Source organism: Cervus elaphus, chromosome 12, assembly GCF_910594005.1.
Source record: "Cervus elaphus chromosome 12, mCerEla1.1, whole genome shotgun sequence".
NCBI classification, from domain to species: Eukaryota; Metazoa; Chordata; class Mammalia; order Artiodactyla; family Cervidae; genus Cervus; species Cervus elaphus.
Window position 1 is genome coordinate 53,370,779 of NC_057826.1, and position 19,002 is coordinate 53,389,780.

The 19,002-nt window shown below is 39.0% G+C and overlaps 1 protein-coding gene across 10 annotated transcripts in view; it reads left to right on the top strand.

Moving 5' to 3' along the window:
• The window catches only part of TLN2 (talin 2), a 479,630-nt gene that overhangs the window by 293,522 nt on the left and 167,106 nt on the right, over positions 1-19,002 (top strand). For all 10 annotated transcript variants that reach the window (XM_043918839.1, XM_043918846.1, XM_043918841.1 and 7 more), the window contains 2 exons: positions 9,796-9,859; positions 10,861-10,965. In XM_043918839.1, coding sequence (XP_043774774.1) covers positions 9,796-9,859; positions 10,861-10,965 — 169 coding nt within the window. The remainder of the gene's footprint in view (positions 1-9,795; positions 9,860-10,860; positions 10,966-19,002) is intronic.

The following is a 19,002-nucleotide window of genomic DNA, read 5'->3' on the forward strand; positions in this document are numbered from 1 at the left end:
TACGAAGTCTTGAGTCAGTTTTTCCTCTTGGCATTTGTTCAAACACATATTCCTCCTTTGTAGTTGGTCTTCTGTGTGTGCTTTTGTCAGAATAATTTGGCTGTGGATTCTGTTTTCAAACCCACAGTAAAGCAAGAGTTTCAGCTTCGTTTCTCTACAGCTCTGTCTGTCTCCTCTTCCTCTCCACTGCCCATGCACTGGTTTCTCTAGTTGGCTTTTTTAGTTTTTTGGCGATAATGCCGTTTTATTTATTTATTATTTTTATTTTTAATTGAAGGATACGTGCTTTCCAATATTGTGTTGGTTCCTGCCATTCATCAGCATAAACCAACCATAGATATGGATATGTCCCTCCCCCTTGAACCTCCCTCCCATCCCACCCCTCTAGGTTGTCACCGAGCTCCAGTTTGAGTTTCCTGAGTCATTCAGCAAATTCCCACTGGCTATCTATTTTACACGTGGTAGTGTATATGCTTCCATGCTACTCTGTCCATTTGTCCCTCCCTCTCCTTCCCCACGCCGTGTCCATAGGCCTGTTCTCTATGTCTGTGTCTCCACTGCTGCCCTGCAAATAGGTTCATCAGTACCATCTTTCTAGATTCCATATATATGCATTAGTATACAGTATTTGTTTTTCTCTTTCTGACTTACTTCACTCTGTTTAACAGGTTCTAGGTTCATCCACCTCATTAGCACGGACTCAAATGTGGTCCTTTTTGTGGCTGAGTAATGTTCCATTGTGAAAATGCACCACAGCTTCTTTATCCATTCATCTTTCGATGGAAATTTAGGTTGCTTCCATATCCTGGCTATTGTAAATCGTGCTGCAGTGAACACTGAGATACATGTGTCTTTTTCAATTATGGTTTTCCCGGGGTATATGCCCAGTAGTGCTATTGTTCAGTTATATGGTAGTTTTATTTCTAGTTTTTTGTAGGAATCTCCATACTATCTTACATAGTGGCTGTAATCACTTTCCATTCCCACCAACAGTGCAAGAGGGTTTTTGGTTCCATGCTCCTGACAGCCAGGAGCTGCCATCAGCCTAGGGTGGTGATGAACACTCAATGCGGCCTTCACTGTTTCCTCCTAGCTTCAGCCTCCTAAGGTTGCTGTCTCCCTCCCTAACAACTTTCAGACTCCATAACTTTCAAACCAAGAACCTCTGCATGTATCTAACCCTAGACTATCTTTGAGCCTCTGTGGGATTTCCCATCTTTACACTGAAGGGCACTGGGTTTGGTTCAGGAGCACAGAACTGCCGTGTAACTGAGACAGGTCCTCAGAGCCTTGCCTGTACCTTCTCCGTGTGATCTTCACTCTCTACTTTTTTGCCACTGTAACTATTTTCCAAATCAACCAGTGTTTTCTTCCACCTACTTTATCACTTCAAATTAACCAGGACTTGACCAATAATCGTAAGTCGCATTTTCATCTTTGAGTCTGGATTTACACCCAAGATTTAAATTCAGTGTATCCAACTCCATCATTTAAGCTTTCAGCCCACTAGACCAGTGGGTCCTCTGCCTTTAGTGTATGGCAGGCTCATCCCGAGGGCTTGTTAAAACACACTGTTGGGTCTTAACCTCAGAGCCTCTTACTCAGTGGGTTTGGAGCAAAGCCTAAAAACTGGCACGTGTTACATGTTTTCAGGTGGTACTGATGCTGCTGGTCCTCAGACCACACTTTGAAACTTTATGTGATACCAAATTTGAAATATTAGTCATTTGGTGATTCAGCATAAAGGTTGGATTCAGGGAACCTGGGTGTTCTAGTCTCCTTGAGTGACACTGTCTCTGCTCACCTCTGAACCATGTCTCCTCTCCTCTTCAGAGCTCCACTGTGTGCTGGTAGACTTGTCACTGCCTTTTTTTTTTTTAAACTCTGGCTGCGCTTTGTCTTCACTGCTGCACATGGGCTTTCTCTGGTTATAGAGAGCAGGGGCTACTCTTCGTTGCAGGGTGCGGTCTTCTTGTTGGAGTAGCTTCTCTTGTTGCGGAGCATGGGCTCCAGGGCTCACGGGTAGTTTTGGCTTGTGGGCTTAGTTTGCTCTGAGGCATGTGGGATCTTCCTAGACTAGGGATTGAACCTGTGTCCCCTGCATTAGCAGGCAGATTCTTATCCAATGAGCCACCCGTGAAGCCCTCTTCACTGCTTTATGTTCATATTGTTGCCCTCCTTCCCCAGGAATGAGAAGCCAGCCATTGTTTTCATATGAGCAGCACCATTCCTAGGTGGGAATCTTAAATGCTTCCCAGGTGTAAGACCAGCTAAGAGAGATGGGAGTTGCCTGTGGTGGTGCAATTTCTAGATGAGAGTTCTGGGACAGGTGAGAAGCGGTTAACATTTCCCAAACCATGGCTGCCTCCCATGTACTTGTGCACTTTTTTTGAGACCAGAGAACATCTTTAGAATGCCTCTTTTGGAATTACTTATAGAAGCAGCTTACATTTGATATAAGAAAATGAAGTTTTAAGTGAGTGTCTGGGATTTGAATCCAGACCCCTCTCCCCCAGATGTGTTTATTACATTCCCCTTCCCTTATTCATTGCCTCTTGGCATTTCTGAAAAATTGACTGCCACCACTATGGTCACTGTTGCCATTATCTGATTGGGTGTTTCTGTTTCTTTGTCCCAAGTTCTCAAATACCTATCATATGGTATGTCTTTTGACCAAAGGGTAACGTGGGGAGACCAGAGTGCTAAGTGGCTAAGAGCATGGTCTCTGGAGCCCACAGATGAGGCTTAAGTTGTTGTCTATGATTGTGGGCAATTTCCTTAGAATCACTGAGCCTGCTGTTCCATGTATAAAAAAACTGTAATGTTGAAATATTTTCATCTAAGAACTTTTGTTAGAGTTTAATTAATCTATTTATGCATGTAAAACCCCTGAAACAGTATTTGCTTTTCAATAAATGGCAGCTGTTGGTAGTGGAAAACCCCCTATGAACATGGTTTACTGTTTCTTAGATCATCCCCCAAAGTCATTTAAAGTACAGAATCTAAGCTTCTACCTCTCTGAAACCCTGTATTTTAACTTTTAACGTAGGCATTTGTTTCCCAGTCTTTTGATACAGGACCAACTTTTTTTCCTGGTGTGGGTCACCTGGATAGGGTTCTCCATTATCTTTGTTGGATATACCACATCATCTATAAGAGAGTTATAAAGACAACCATGAAGCAATCTGAGGACAGACTATTTTTAAATTTTAATTTTTTTTTCTGTTTAGTAGTTCACATGTCTTGTTTATATCTAATAACTTTTTGTAAATATTTACTGTTAGGAAGCATTCAGTGAGCTCTCTTTTGTACTGTTCTAGGGACTATTTTAGCACCAGTTTAGGGGCTACTTTGGTTTATTGCATAATTATGTGATACACAGCCAGCAGTGAGATTGAAGAATAAATGCAGATCAATACAAACGGGAGAAGACAACTGACTCAGCCAGAGCAAAAGTAGAGCTCATGAGAAGAGAGTCTGTTGGCTGCAGATTTCAGCCTCCCATGGATCTGACAGTGTGAGAGGAACTCTGACTAGTCTGCTGTCTTAGTAATCAGTGTTACTATTGCACTCAGCAAAGATGATACATACGAGGCTGGCAGAGGGTTTGCAGGCTGCCCTTTTAAGGTGGGAATATTTCAGGAGGCAGTGGGTAGGACTTGGCTTGGCCAGTGCTTGCTTAATTAGGAGAAAATTTTCCAATCAGATTTGACCATCTGACCCATTTTCTCAGAGAAGGCCAACAGATTTCACATGTACGCTTAGGAACCTTCCATACTTGGGTCTAGTAATCAGAAAAAACAACCGAGCTGGAACTGCTCCCCCGTGGGCTGGCAGGCAGTGGTGATGGCAGGCTGCCTGCTCTTTCTGGCTTCCTGCTGACACCGTGCGTGCTGTTGATTTACTGGGGAAGAATACATCCCACACACATGCACGCACACACGCACGCTCCCTCATTTCATATTTTAAAATACAGTAAGTGAAATGTTGGTCTTTCAGTCATGTCCGACTCTTTGTGATCCCATGGACTGTAGCCCACCAGGCTCCTCTGTCCATGGAATTCTCCAGGCAAGAATACTGGAATGGGTAGCCTATCCCTTCTCTAGGGGATCTTCCCAGCCTAGGGATTGAACCCAGGTCTCCTGCATTGCAGGCAGATTCTTTACTATGTGAACCACCAGGGAAGCCCGCACTTTACAGTACACTACCCCCAAATTGACTCTTGCAACATCAGGGGTCACACCTCCAGTGCAAGCTTCTAGAAGTTGTTTTCCCTTCCTACCAAAGAATGGGAGTGTTAGTTGGCAGAGTCTGAGTCGAGAGCAGCTTGTTGCCACACAGAACTTTCTCACCATAAATGACCAACGTATTCTGTCCTGGCCTGGCCAGTGGACACCGCCGTCTGGTGTTCTTCTAGTAACAGTCATTCTTATGAGGGGGTTGGCTTGGGCCCCCTTTTTGGGCCCGTGGTCTCCTTTGTTGATACTGTGGGAGCTGCGATCCAGAGGCTCCCAGCAGTGGCCCACCATGATGCTTCCTGGTTATCATTATTCGTGTGCTCCAGGGGGAGCCTGGAACAGCCCTGGGTTCACACGCATCTGCTCTTGAACTGGAGGTCAGAGGCTCTCTGCTGCTGTGACCTCAGCCAAGCCTCCTGACCTCTCTGTGACTCAGCTTCCTCCTCTGTGACATTGATGTCTTCCAGTCTTCTCTGAGTCAGACCTTTTTTGTCCCCACGGCCGCTTAACGATAGTCACAGCATCTAAGGTGCTGCTGCCTATTGTTTCCTAGGTTCCTTCCTGTGGACTGACATGGGGTCTCTTGATTAGGCTTGAGTATTTTGCTGGTGCTCAAACCTAGATCCCCAACCTTCCAGAAAATGTATTCAGAATTTTTTTTCTACAGGTGCAGTTTACAGGTTGAAGAGGCATCATGATTCAAGTCTTAATGTAGCCAGAACGGTAACTTGACCCCTTCGTAAAATATTTTTTTTTGTTTATTTATTTACTTGGCTGCATCAGGCCTTAGCTGTGGCCTGTGGGATCTTTGTTGAGTCATTCAGATCCTTCTTTCAGGTGCACATACTCTCTAGTTGCGGTGTGCGGGCTCAGAAGTTGTGGTGCTGGGGCTTAGTCGCTTCTTGGCATGGGGGATCCCAGCTCCCTGACTTGGGTTGGAACCCACGTCCCCTGCATTGCAAAGTGGATTCCTAACCATTGGACCACCAGGGAAGCCCCTTGCCCCCTTTTCTGGCTAGTGTGATTGAAAGCAAATCCAAGACAGCATACCATTTCACATGTCAATACTTAACGTATGTTTTCCTGACATACAGAATTTTTAAATAATTAAAATCCCGCCTAACTGCAAATCCATCCTGATGCCAAACAAAATTAGCAGCAGTTCTTTAATGACATCTAATACCTGGTTTGTGTTAAATTCTCCCCCACATAGTATTTAAAATGTCATTTTATACTTGATTTGTATGAAGAGCCAAACAAGGCCTACAGTGGTTGATGTTTTTCTTTTTTGAAGAACAGCTTTATTGAGATGGAGCTTACATACCATACAACTGACCCATTTACAATTTACATTTCAGCACTTTTTAGTGTATTCACAAGATTGTGCAACCTAATCACCACAACCTGATTTTAGAATGTTTGTATTCCTCCTAAAATAAGCCCTGTGTCCTTCAGCAATCACTCCCCTGATCCCCCTCTCCATTCCCCAACCTCTGCAACCTCTAATCCTATTTGCCTCTATAGATTTGCCTATTCTAGACATTTCATATAAACAGAAACATAACAATTTGCAGTCTTTTGCCATGAACTTCTTTCACTTAGCATAGTGCTTCCATATTATGGCATGTATCATACTTAATATATTTTTATTGCCAAATAAAGTTACACTGTATGGCTCAACTATATTTTTTTCATCCATTCATCAGTTGATGGAAATTTGAGTGGTTTCCATCTTTTGGCTATTATGAATAATACTATGATGAACGTTCATGTACAGATGTTTATGTGGACATATGTTTTTACTTTTCCTTGATATATGCCTAGGAGTAGAATTGTTGTTTAATGTTTTGAGAAACTACCAAATCATTTTCCACAACAGCTGTGCCATTTTACATCCCCACCAGCAATGTGTGAAGGGTCCCATCCATACCCCCGCCAACACTCCTTATGACCTGTCTTTTTTATTGCAGTGTCCTACTGGGTATGCAGTGGTGTGATATTGTGGTTTTTCTTTGTGTTTCCCTGATGGCTGCTGGTGTCGAGAATATTTTCACAGACTTTTTGGCTATTTTTATATCTTCTTGGGAGAAGTGACTGTTCAGATCCTACGATCATTTAAATTGTTTTTTTTTAAATCGTTAGTTGCAAGAGATTTCATACAAGTTGTTATCAGATACATAATTTGCACTTATTTTCTCCCAGTGTGTGGGTTGCCTTTCACTTTTTTCAGTGATTTCTCTTGCTGTTCAGTTTTTCAGATTTTTATTTAGTCCAGTTTGCTTTTTTTCATTTGCTGCATGTACTTTTAGTTTTATATCTTAAAAGCCTTTGCCTAACCCCGGGTCATAAAAATTTACTCCTTTTTCTTCTAAGAGTTAAACCTTTAACCCTTACATTTAGATCAGTGATCCTTTTGGAGTTCATTTTTTATAGCAATCTTTTTTTTTAAAGTTATCATTTATTTATTTATGTGCTTTTGGCTGCCCTGGGTCTTCGTTGCTGCGCATGGGCTTTCTGTAGTTACGGCCCGCAGGGGCTACTCTCTGGCTGCAGCGTGCTGACTTATTGCCATGGCTTCTCTTGCTGTGGCGCCCAGGCCCTGGAGCTCACGGGCTTCAGCAGTTGTGGCACGTGGGCTTAGTCGTCACACTGCCTGTGGAATCTTCCCACACGGGGAATTGAACCCCTGTCCCCTGCACTGGCAGGTGGATTCTTAACCACTGGACCACCAGGGAAGTCCTAGAGTTAATTTTTATGTGTCATGTGAGATAGGAGGTCCAACTTCGTTGTTTTGCATGTGGATATCTAGTTGCCTCAGCACCATTCGTTAAAAGGACTGTTACTTTCCCATTGAAGAAACATTATTTTCGTCTTGTTACTTTCATCTTGGCACTTTTGAAAATCAGTTGTCTGTAAAGGTAAGGGTTAATTTCTGGCTTCTCAATTCTGTTCTGATGTCAGTACTACTCTATCTTTGTTACTATAGTTTGATAATACATCTTTCTTTCTAAACTAACAGATTTCAGTTCTTCTTTTAAATAGTCATTTGTTTTTGGCTGTGCTGGGTCTTCACTGCTGCACAGGCTTTTCTCTAGTTGCTGTGAGAGGGGCTACCCTGTAGCTGCTGTGCCTGGGCTTCTCTTGCTGCGGAGCGGGGGCTCTGGGGTGTGCAGGCTTCGGTAGTTGCAGCACACGGGCTCAGTAGTTGTAGCTCCCAGGTTCTAGAGCACAGGCTCAATAGTTGGTGTACAAGCTTAGTTGTTCCTTAGCACGTGGGATCTTCCTAGATCAAGGGTTGAACTTCTGTCTCCTGCATTGGCAGGCAGATTCTTCACCAGTGAGCCACCAGTGACACCCCATAAATACATTTCTTAAAACTCTCTTAATCTGTTTGTGTGTCAAATTTTTTACCTCCACCCGCAAGCCATTTATTTGTGAAAAACCTGGGTTATTTTTATAATATTTACCACAATGGGATTTGGCTCATAGTACCCTGGTAGTATCACTTACCATGTTTCTCTCTCTCTCTTTTTTTAATCTATTAGGAGGTTTTTTGGTAAGCTTATATTTATACCTGGATTCTTAAAGAAATTCATATTCAGTTATATATTTACTTGTTCTTTTCTCTATTGCCAAGAATACTTCTAGGTGAAACTGTATACTTCCTGGTTTATCCGTCAGAAGGCATGTGTTGTGTGGTTATCCCACTTTCATTAATGCTAAAATTGATCATTTGGTTTGGATCAGACATCCATCTATTATAAAGTCCCCCATTGACTTGTCACTTACTGGTTTTAGCAGCCATTCATGCTTGTTTAAATCTATTGACTATTTCATTTAGAGTTGTGAAATGATCATTTTGGACTTCTATTATTCCTTCTGCATTTATTAGCTTTGTTTCTTTTCCTTTATCAATTTTCAGTATGAACTTGTGCCCTAGTGACCTCTTAAGGTGATCAATGATTATTTCCAAGAATCGTTATTGAATTTTACATACCTGTTTTTTGACCCATTGCAAGTCTTCATTCTTTCTGACACAAATTGCCCCTCACATAAAAATAATTATATGATGTCTGGGCTTTGCCTCAAAATCATCCATTAGAGGTAATATGGATAAGGAAGTAGATAAGTCATGAGTTACAATTGTTGAGTCTGGGCATTGGGTTCATTGTTCTATTTTCTCTTCTTTTGTATGAGGTTTTAAAAATCATGTTAGTGTGTGTGGGGGGTGTGTGCTCAGTCCTGTCCGATTGGTTATCCCTTGATGTCAGTCCATTGTCATTTTGATAAGTTCCTTGATTGCAATGCAGGAGACCCCCGGGTTGGGAAGATCCCTTGGAGAAGGGAACGGCTACCCACTCCAGTATTCTGGCCTGGAGAATCCCGTGGACCGTATAATCCACAGGGTTGCAAAGAGTTGCCCATGACTGAGTGACTTTCACTTCACTCACTTGATCCTTAGGCACAAGAAGCCCCAGAAACATTTTATACATCTCCTGTCCCAAAGCTAGAGTCAGTCATTTCTCCAAGGATTCTTTCTACTGGAACTGACATTGAAGGCCGTCTGGCTGATCCACTAGGGTGCTCATCTCCACCCAGTTGTCCTCGCCCTTAGCCTCTGCAGTGGACAGAACTAGAAAAGTTTTTCAAAAAAAGAAAAGTGAATCAGAATTCAGGTCAGTATTTGCATTCAAATGAAAGATTGCAAGATTTTCATTTAACTTCTTTTGCGCTATTTGTCTATTTTATGCTAAAAATCTTGATTTCTAGCAACTACCATAATTACTCATTTACTTTATTCTAATTATTTGTAACATCTACTTACTTATATAATGTAATATACTAATTTTACAGTATGTGTATTTGTGTATATATTTAGGGTAAGAGTAGATATTAGTTTAAAAATAATGATTTAAGAAGTCTACTATGGCCCATTTTATATTTAAGATATATCTCATTGGGGTGGATATAGTCAAAGACTGTTTTTCAAAGTTAGGCTGTATCTAACAAACAGCTGTTCAGTTCATTTGTTTCAATTTGCTTTAGAGTTTTAGGTGTTACATTTTACCCTCTTTGTGATTTCTTTTGGTTCTAAAGTGAAGACTACAGTATAAGGAAAATTCAAAGGTTTAATTTCCATCCATGTTCCCCTCTCCCTGTTTTTTCCTTCTTTCCATGAAGAATCATTTTTATTTGTACTAGAATTACCCTTCTAATGTTTTAAAAATACATACAGTATAAAATGGATATTCTTTTTTTTTTCCCAAAAGCTAGCATACTGTACCCTCTAGGGTGCTTTGCTTTGTTACTTTACAATATTTCAGGACATTCTTTCTTCTTGAACTATGTTATAATAGTTTGACCCTTTTATCAGACTAGTTTTATATTTGTGTTCTACTTAAGTGCATTGTGGGATGTGGCCGTCTGTTATTAATTATACCATAAAATACTGAGAGTTAGGGACTTAACTGTGAGTTTTATGAAAAGTCTCTTTTTCTTTCCTTCTCATCATAGAGTATGATTAAATGCCTTACCGTTTTTACTCTTTCTCTCTCAGTCTAAAAGAATTCCTGCCCAAAGAATACATCAAGCAGAGAGGAGCTGAAAAGAGAATATTTCAGGTATTGGGAATGTTCAGAGCTTTGTTATTCTCCTCACTTCCTGTCCTCATTTATTAGTCTGAGAGGGGCCTCTGTACATAAAAGCTTCAGATCCCGTGCTTGTACTCCACTTATATAATAAATGATTAGTGACTCAGGAGTAAAGGAGCTGACAGTTCTACTTTGGGCAGATTTATTATCTTAATCCATACCTTCTTGCTAAAGGTTACTTAGCCCTTCTGAGAAAAATGTGCATACATTTAATTTCAAAGACATTATCTTTGAAGCATTGAAACAAGGTGATTTTCCATTAAAATATACCAAGGAAGAAGCTACAAGGAGCTTTTTTTAAATCCTGAGATTTGTTTTTTGCACCTTAGAATCTGGGAACTGGTGTCTTTTTAAAAATCCAGATTTATTCTAAAATTCAGAGTTATCTATTCTAGGCAACCAGTACGAAAAGCTTTGTCATCACCTTTGCCAAGAAACACTCACTCTAGTGAATCCAAAATATCAGAGTCTTCTTTGGCATTGAAATGTAAATATAAATTGAAAGAGATAAATTTCATCTGTATAAAACACAGTTTTTAATCCAGTATTGTTTCCACACACTGAGATGTCCAGGCTTTTATATGTCATGCTGTTTGGAAAATTTTATCTTTTGCCTGTGTGTTAGAATGATAGCTCTCCCAGGACAAGAACATTTCTCTAGTCCTCATTTAAAGTGTTGGTCCTGAACCTTTTGGAACATAGAACGCTTTGAAAATTAGGTTACAGTTACGGCCCCTGTTCTTGTCACACTGCACATGCATGAATTGTTCCCTATAATACAAAACCTATAGGGAATTTGGGCTCACATTCTAGTTAAGAAGCCTTGCATTAGCGCTTATTGTGTGCTCTGACCCTCGGTCATCAGGGACATGCATCTACAAATAGATAGACGCCATGTGGAGTAGTACCTCTCACTAAGTCCACCTGTGGTCAGAGCTGCAGTAACTGGTCCCTGCCTGTCACTTTTGTAGGAGCACAAGAACTGTGGAGAGATGAGCGAAATAGAAGCCAAAGTCAAGTATGTCAAATTGGCCCGGTCCCTTCGGACATATGGTGTGTCCTTCTTCCTGGTGAAGGTGAGTTGGGTGTGGTGGAGGGAGCATTTATCTTTACCACTTCTTTTGTTAAAAGTGTTCACTGATAAGCTTGGAAGTAGTCCCTTTTTTGTTGCTGTTTAGTTGCTCAGTATTGTCCCTTTGTGACCCCACAGACTGCAGCATGCCAGGCTTCCCTGTCCTTCAACATTTCCCAGAGCATGCTCAAATTCATGTCGGTTGAGTCGGTAATGCCCTCCAACCATCTCATCCTCTGTAGTCCCCTTCTCCTGCTTTCTGTCTTTCCCAGGATCATGTGGTCTTTTCCAATGAGTTGGCTCTTTGCATGAGGTGGCCAAAGTATTGGAGCTTTAGCTTCAGCATCAGTCCTTCCAATGAATATTCAGTGTTGATTTCCTTTAAAATTGAGTGGTTTGATCTCCTTGCAGTCCAAGAGACTTTCAAGAGTCAAGGGGTAGTCCCCAGACCCCTAGCATTTGCACATGCAGCATCTTGGCAGTAGTGACCTGAGTTGAGCAGTGGGACAGACATGAAGTATAAGAGCTATTGGGCTGGTGAGTGAGCCTGGCTGCCCTCAGGTCTCAGAACAGCTGTGTCTTGGCTCTGCTCTCTGTCACTACTGTAAAGTCCCCAAAGGAGTGCCTTTACTTTTACTTGCTAGCGCTTTCCCCTAAGAATGTTTCATTTAAGTTATCAGGAGTGCCCTGGACTAGGAAGTTTGTTGACCGCAAACTTAATGGTACTTACTTTGTATCCTATTAGATGGGTTTGCAGATTTTCTGTGGCCTTCAGATCTGTTTTTTCTTGCAAATTGCTGGTCTTCCAGCCTAGAGGGACAGAGATGGGTCTTTGAAATTCAGCTTATGAACAAGCAGAGAGTGTGTTCTTGAGTTGACGAGGAAACTCATCCAGTAACTTCCTCATTTTTACATCCTGCCCAGCATATGATCTATCCTGGAGAATGTTCCATGTGTACTTGAAAAGAATGTGTAATCTGCTGCTTTTGGATGGAATGCTCTGTAAATATCAATTTAAGTCCATCTGGTCTAATGTTTCATTTAAGGCTGTGTTTCCTTATTGATTTCTTTGTCTGAATGAACTGTCCATTGATATAAATGTGTTGTTAAACTCCCCCTGTATTATTGTGTCATTGTCAATTTCTACTTTTTTCATGACTGTTAACATTTGTGTTTTATACTGAGGTGCTCCTATGTTGGGTGTATATATATTTACAATTGTTATATTTTTTTCTTGGATTGATCCTTTGATCATTGTGTAGTGTCCTTTGCCTCTTGTAAGATTCTTGACTTTAAAGTCTGTTTTGTCTAAGTGTTGCTACTCTGGCTTTCTTTTGATTTCCATTTGCATGGAATACCTTTTTCCATTTCCTCACTTTAAATTTGTATGTATCTCTGGATCTGAAATGAGTCTCTTGTAGGTGGCGTATATACAGGTCCTGTTTTTCTATCCATTCAGCTGTTCAGTGTTTTTTGGTTGGAGCATTTAGTCTGTTTGCATTTAAGCTAATTATCAATATGTATATTTCTATTGGGCTTCCCTTGTGGCTCAACTGGTAAAGAATCCACCTGCAATGTGGGAGACCTGGGTTCGATCCCTGGGTTGGGAAGCCCCCCTGGAGAAGGAAAAGGCTACCCACTCCAGTATTCTGGCCTGGAGAATTCCATGGACTGTATAGTCCATGGGGTTGCAAAGAGTTGGACAGGACTGAGCTACTTTCACTTTTCATATTTCTATTACCATTTCACTAGTTGTTTCGGATTTGTTTTTTCCCCTGTCTTATTTTGTTCTCTTCTGATTTGATGACTATCTTTTGCATTGGGTTTGGATTTCTTTTTCTTTTTTTGTCGGTATATATCTATTATAGATTTTGGTCTTGTGGTTACCATGAGGTTTTTGTATAGCAGCATAGGTATATACCTACTTGTTTTAAGTTACTAATCTCTTAATTACAAATACATTTTAGATCCTCTGCATTTGTACTCTTTTGTCCTCATGATTACCGTTTTTCAAATTGTATTTTGCATTTAATTGTTTTGTGTATCCCTTAACTGCTTATCATGGATACAGATGGTTTTACTACTTTTGTCTTTTAACCTCCTTACTAGTTGTTTGTGGATGATTTCCTACTTTTATTGTATATTTGCCTTTACCAGTGAGCTTTTTCGTTGTAACTTCCTTCTTTTTAGTTGTGGACTTTTCTTTTCCACCTAGAGAAGATCCTTTAGCGTTTGTTGTAAAGCTGGTTTGGTGGTGCTGAATTCTTTTAGCTTTTTCTTGTCTGTAAAGCTTTTGATTTATTCATCAAATGTTAGTGAGAGCCTTGCTGGGTAGAGTATTCTTGGTTGTAGGTTTTTCTCTTTTATCACTTTAAGTATATTGTGCCGCTCTCTTTTGGCCTGCAGAGTTTTGGCTGAGAAATCAGTAGATAGTCTTATGGAAATTCCTTGTGTATTATCTGTTGCTTTTCCTTTGTTGCTTTTAATATTCTCACTTAAAATGCTCTCATAACAGCTTAAAAAAGGTAATTATGTGAAATAACAGATGTCTTAATACTCTGTGGTAATCTTTTCTCAATATTTATATATATCAAATCATTATACTACACACCTTAAACTTATACAATGTTCTGAATCAGCTATATCTATATAAAACTAGAAAAGATGGCATCATGTGATCATTTTATATAAAACTCTTAAGGTGTTTGATAAAATTCAACTATTCATTATAAAAATTTCTATAAAATTCTAGAATACAAATATACTTCCTCAATAGGATAGAATGTTTTAAACCTATCACCAGTATTCTACTCAACAGAGAAGTGCTGGAGAGAAACTTATAGAAATTGAGATCAGAGCAAGTTACCCTTTAACATTACTTTGTACATTCTAGGAAGTGTGGTAATATGTAAAAAATTTTTTTTAAATACATATCTTTAGGAAATGAAAAAAAATTATTATTAATATTTGCTATATTTGTTTATCTTTTAGTGAAGATATACAGAATCATATTTTTAACTATTTACTTTGAAATAACCATAGATTCACAGGAACTTGGAAAAATAACGGAGAGAATCAAAAAGTCAGAGTAACAAGTATGGGTAAAGATGTAAGGAAACGAGTCCTCATATGCTGCTGGTAGGAAAGTAAAATGAATGGTGCAGTCACCTTAGAAAACAGTCTGGCAGTTCCTCAAATGAGATGCCATATGACCCAGTAGTTCTACTCCTGGGTATATATGCCTAAGAGAATTCAAAGCATATAAACACAGAAAAATTTGTACATGAAAGTATATAGCTGCATTTAGCCAAATGCTGGAAATAACATATTCATCATGTGATGAATGGGTGAACAAAATGTCATATATCCATGAGGTGAAATATTAATTGGTCATGAAATGAAGTGTACTGCTTCATACTACAGCATGGATAAATTTTGGAACTGTTATGTGAAGTGAAGTAAGATTTCATCACAAGAAAACAAAAAATCCTATCACAAGATTTCTTTGGTATAGAATGTCCAGAAAAGGCAAATCCATAGAGATAGAAAGTAGATTAATGGTTGCTTAAGAGTGGAGTGGGATCATGGGACATAGGTGAGTAATAACTAATAGTACAGGATTTTTTTTTTTTTAGGTGATGAGCATGTTTTAAAATTGACCATGGTGATAGTCACACGTATCTGTAAAGATACCAAAATCCACTGAATCAGATACTTTAAATGGGTGAATTGTATGGTATGTGAATTATATCTCAGTAGCATTTAAAAAATTCTAAAGATGCTGAGAGTTTTCTTATCATCAGTTTTCCCTCGATGGTAACATGCCACTAGTACAATGTCACAACCAAGCAATCGCCTTGGTACATACAGTTCATAGACCTTGATCATATTTTGTGTTCTATATTGTTCACTTATGTGTGTGTGTTTAGTTCTGTGCAGCTTTCTCACAAGTGTAGGTTTGTGTTACCACCAGTGTAGTCAAGATATTGAACTCTAATCCATTGAGAATACCTTGTGCTACCCTTTTATGGCCATAGACACCTCCCACCCCTTCCTGCCTCTCTTCACACCCTACCCCCTTTCCCTGGTCTCTTTACCCACTAGCAACCTCTGATTTCTTGTCTGTCTCAATAATTTTGTTATTTCAAGAGTACCACATGAGTGGAATCATACACTACATAAATTTTTGACTTCTTTTTTTCATTTAGTAGAAATCCCTTAAGATCTATCCAAGTGATAATGTATATCAATAGTCCATCACTTTTTATTGCTGATGGAAGTAGCAGTTTGTTTAGTCATTCATCTCTGAAGGACATTTGGGTTGTTTCTAGTTTGTGGCTATTATGAACAAAGCTGCTATAAATATTTGTGTATAGATTTTTGTGTGAATGAAGTGTGCAATTCATTGGGATAAATGCCCAAGAGTACAATTGCTGAGCCATATGGTAAGAACACATTAAGCACTATAACAAACAGCCAGGCTATTTTCCAGAGTGACTATACCATTTTACATTCTTACCAGCAAAATATGAGTGATCCAGTTTCTTATCGTCCTCTCCAGCATTTGGTGTTATCATTTTTTTTAAATTTTAGCCTTTCTGATGTGTTTTATGAAATCTTTTACATTTTGCATTTCCCTAATGGCTAATGATTTTGAACATTTTTTCCTTTGCTTATTTGTCATCTGTATATCCCCTTCAGTGAAATGTCTGTTCACAGTTTTTTTGGCCAGTTTTCTAGTTAGATTTTTTTTTTTCTAACTGTTGACTTTTAAGAGTTCTTTATATATTCTGGATCCAAGTCCTTCATTGAATGTGATTTGCAAATATTTTTTCATGGTCTGCAGCTTGTGTTTTTATCCTCTTGACAAGGTCTTTCACAGAATTTTGTTGTTGTTTAGTCACTAAGTCATGTCTGACCCCTTGCAACTGCCTAGACTGCAGCACGCCAGGCTAGAATACACATTCTTAATTTAGATGACAAGTGTTTTATCATTTTTTTCCTTTTTATGTATCTTATTTTAAGTGTTACATCTAAGAGTTTCTGTCTGGTACATCCCTTGGTGATCCAGTTAAGAATTTGCCTCCCAATGCAGGGGACACAGATTTGATCCCTGGTCCAGGAACTAAGATCTAACACGCCGTGGGGCAGCTAAGCCCATGTGGGCTCTACTGAGCCCACACTCTGGAGCCACAAGCTGCACCTACTGAGGTCCATATGCCCTAGAGCCTGTGCTGTACAAAAACAGAAGACACTGCAGTGAGAAGCCCACACACTGCAACCAGAGAATAGCCCCCACTGGCTGCAACTCGAGAAAGGCCACACAAAGTCGTGGAGACCCAGTGCAGCCAAACTAAGTAAATAAAAACTTTAAAAGCAGGAAAACTCAAAAACAAATAATAAAAAAAATTTAGAAAGAGCTCTAACTCTAGGCTCCAAAGATTTTCTCCCATGTTTACTTCTAAATACTTTATGGTTTTGCTTTATGTCCTTGGTCCATTTTGAGTTTTTGTATAAAGTGTGAAGACTTTAGATCAAGGTTCATTTTTGACCTGTGGATGTCCAGTTGCCCCAGTACTGTTTGTTGAAAGGTGTTTTCCCCATTGTATTGCTTCTGTATCCTTGTCAAATTAATTTGAATAATATTGCTGTGGATCTATTTCTGGGTGCCCTAATCAGTTTTGCTGATTTGTGTATCTGTCCTTCTGCTGGTATCACACTGTCCTGATCACTTTAACTGTATAGTAAGCCTTAACATCAACCTGAATGATTCCTTTCACTTTTTTCTTCTTTTTTAGAATTGTTTAGCTACTTTAGATCCTTTTCCTTTCCATGAACACGTTAGAAAAACCTTGTCTATATCCACAAAAAAAAAATACTTAGCTGGGATTTTGATGGGCATTGCATCGAAATTATAGATCAATTAAGGGAGAGTTAATAACTTTACTATGTTGAGTTTTTCAGTCTATGAACATGGTATTAGATCCTCTTTGATTTCTTTCAACATTTTGTAATTTTCAGTGTGCAGATACTTGTACATGTTATAACAATATATAGTCATTTTAAATCTTTAGATTTATTTTTAAATTCAGTGAATAGATCAAGTAAATTTACATGACATATGTCAAAAACATGAAATAACCCATGTGTGTGTATATACAAATACGTGTAACCATTTAGAATATATGGTAAAAAGAGATCACACACAGAATAGCAGACATACACACAAAATTGTTTGGGTAAGGGGTAGAATGTGTTTTAATGGCATAAATAACAGATTTCTCTAGGCCTTCAATTTCAACATACCATTAAATCTTGAAGGAAGTTCATTGGCATAATTTCAGAAGTTAAAAGGGAATGATTCATTCATTATTTGAATAGGCTATTCAAAATCCTAAATTAAAAAACTCAATGAAATTATAATTTACAACATGTAGATATTGATATTGAACACAATTATACCACACAGTCTTCAGATCAATCATATATCTTTTGAGTGAACGAGTATGATATGTTTATAGATCCTTCGGTCATATTTCCTTCTATATTGGTGAACATTTTGTCCCCATTTGTAAATTCAAGAAACAGGGATCATGTAGTTCTATAGTATTAACTTTTGAAAAAAAGTAGACTAACCTAGTTCAGACCCATGTTGTTCAAGGGTCAGCTGTACTTCATGCTGTATTTTTTATTGTTATAATAGAAAGCGCTTGGGTGTTGGAGTTGGGAAGATTGGCCTAGAATTCTTGATGTAATATTGTCTCTGTGAGAAATAGCAGAAATGCATGACTTGGAGAGACATCTTTAACCTTCTTAAATCTCAGTTTCTTCATGTGAAGAACGGGAATTATAATTCTTTTTCATTTTAAGTAGTACGTTGACAGGTTCAGATGAAGAATCTGACAGGTCTTTTTTTCCCATTTATTGTTGTTGTTTTAATTGGAGAATAATTGTTTTACAATGTTGTGTTAGTTTTTGCTGAATATTAACATGAATCAGCTATATGAGTACATATATCCCCTCCATCCCACCCCTGTAGGTCATCACAGAGCTCTAATGAAGATTAAGTGAGATAATGTATGTAAATAAATATAGTAGCTGGAAGGTAGGGATATTTAGTAAATTTTAGGTTATCCAACTCCTTAGCCCTCCTTACAGTTTCCTAATTCCTGGCCCCTGAGTCCTCCAACTTTTAATTGGCTTTTAGAATCATGATACAGAGCAGGGGTTGGCAAACCTTTTTAATAAAGGGCCAGAGAGTCAATGTCTTAGATAACTGCTGGCCATGCCTCTCCTCTCTGTGCTTGTAGCCCAGAAGCAGTAGGCGATATGTAAATAAATGAGCTTGGTTATGTTCCTGTAAAGTTTAATTTATGGACTATGAAATATATTGTTTTCACTTTTCATGAAGTATTATTCCTCTTTTGATTTTCTTTCAACTCCGTAAAAATAGAAAATTTACTCTTAGTTCTCATGCCAAAAAAATCGGGGGGTGATGGGGCAGAAAACTGGCTTTACTGCCTGTCATAGTTTGTGGCCCCAATAGGGAGGATGACTCTCATGAGCCTGCTATATGACGGTGTTCTCAGTGGCTAAGAACAGACACTCTGAAAGGAAGGTCCTGGGTTTCAAATTCTGGCTTTGCCACCTAGTTTGACCTTCCATAAGTTACTTTACTTTCATTTCTAAACTTCAGTTTGCTAACCTAGGATGTTGACTTTTTATGAGGTTTAAAGGAAATAATATAGAAAAGGAGACACTTGTACAAATAATTTCAATAGATGGGAACTGTAAACATCTACAGTCTTCCTCTCTCATTGAAATCTTTTGCAATTTATCTTGATAAGATTTTCAAAACCCCATAAGGAACAGTAAGGCATTTCCCATGACTTGCAAAAGATCTTGTTTCTTTGCAAGAAATCCTTGTGTAAACCTTCTGATTTATAAATTTGCCTTTAACTTTCCTTGCAACCACAACCAGAGCCTTGAGGTGAGAAACCCGGGGAGCTGACCCTTTTCTCTCTGAACTGTAAAAGCATCA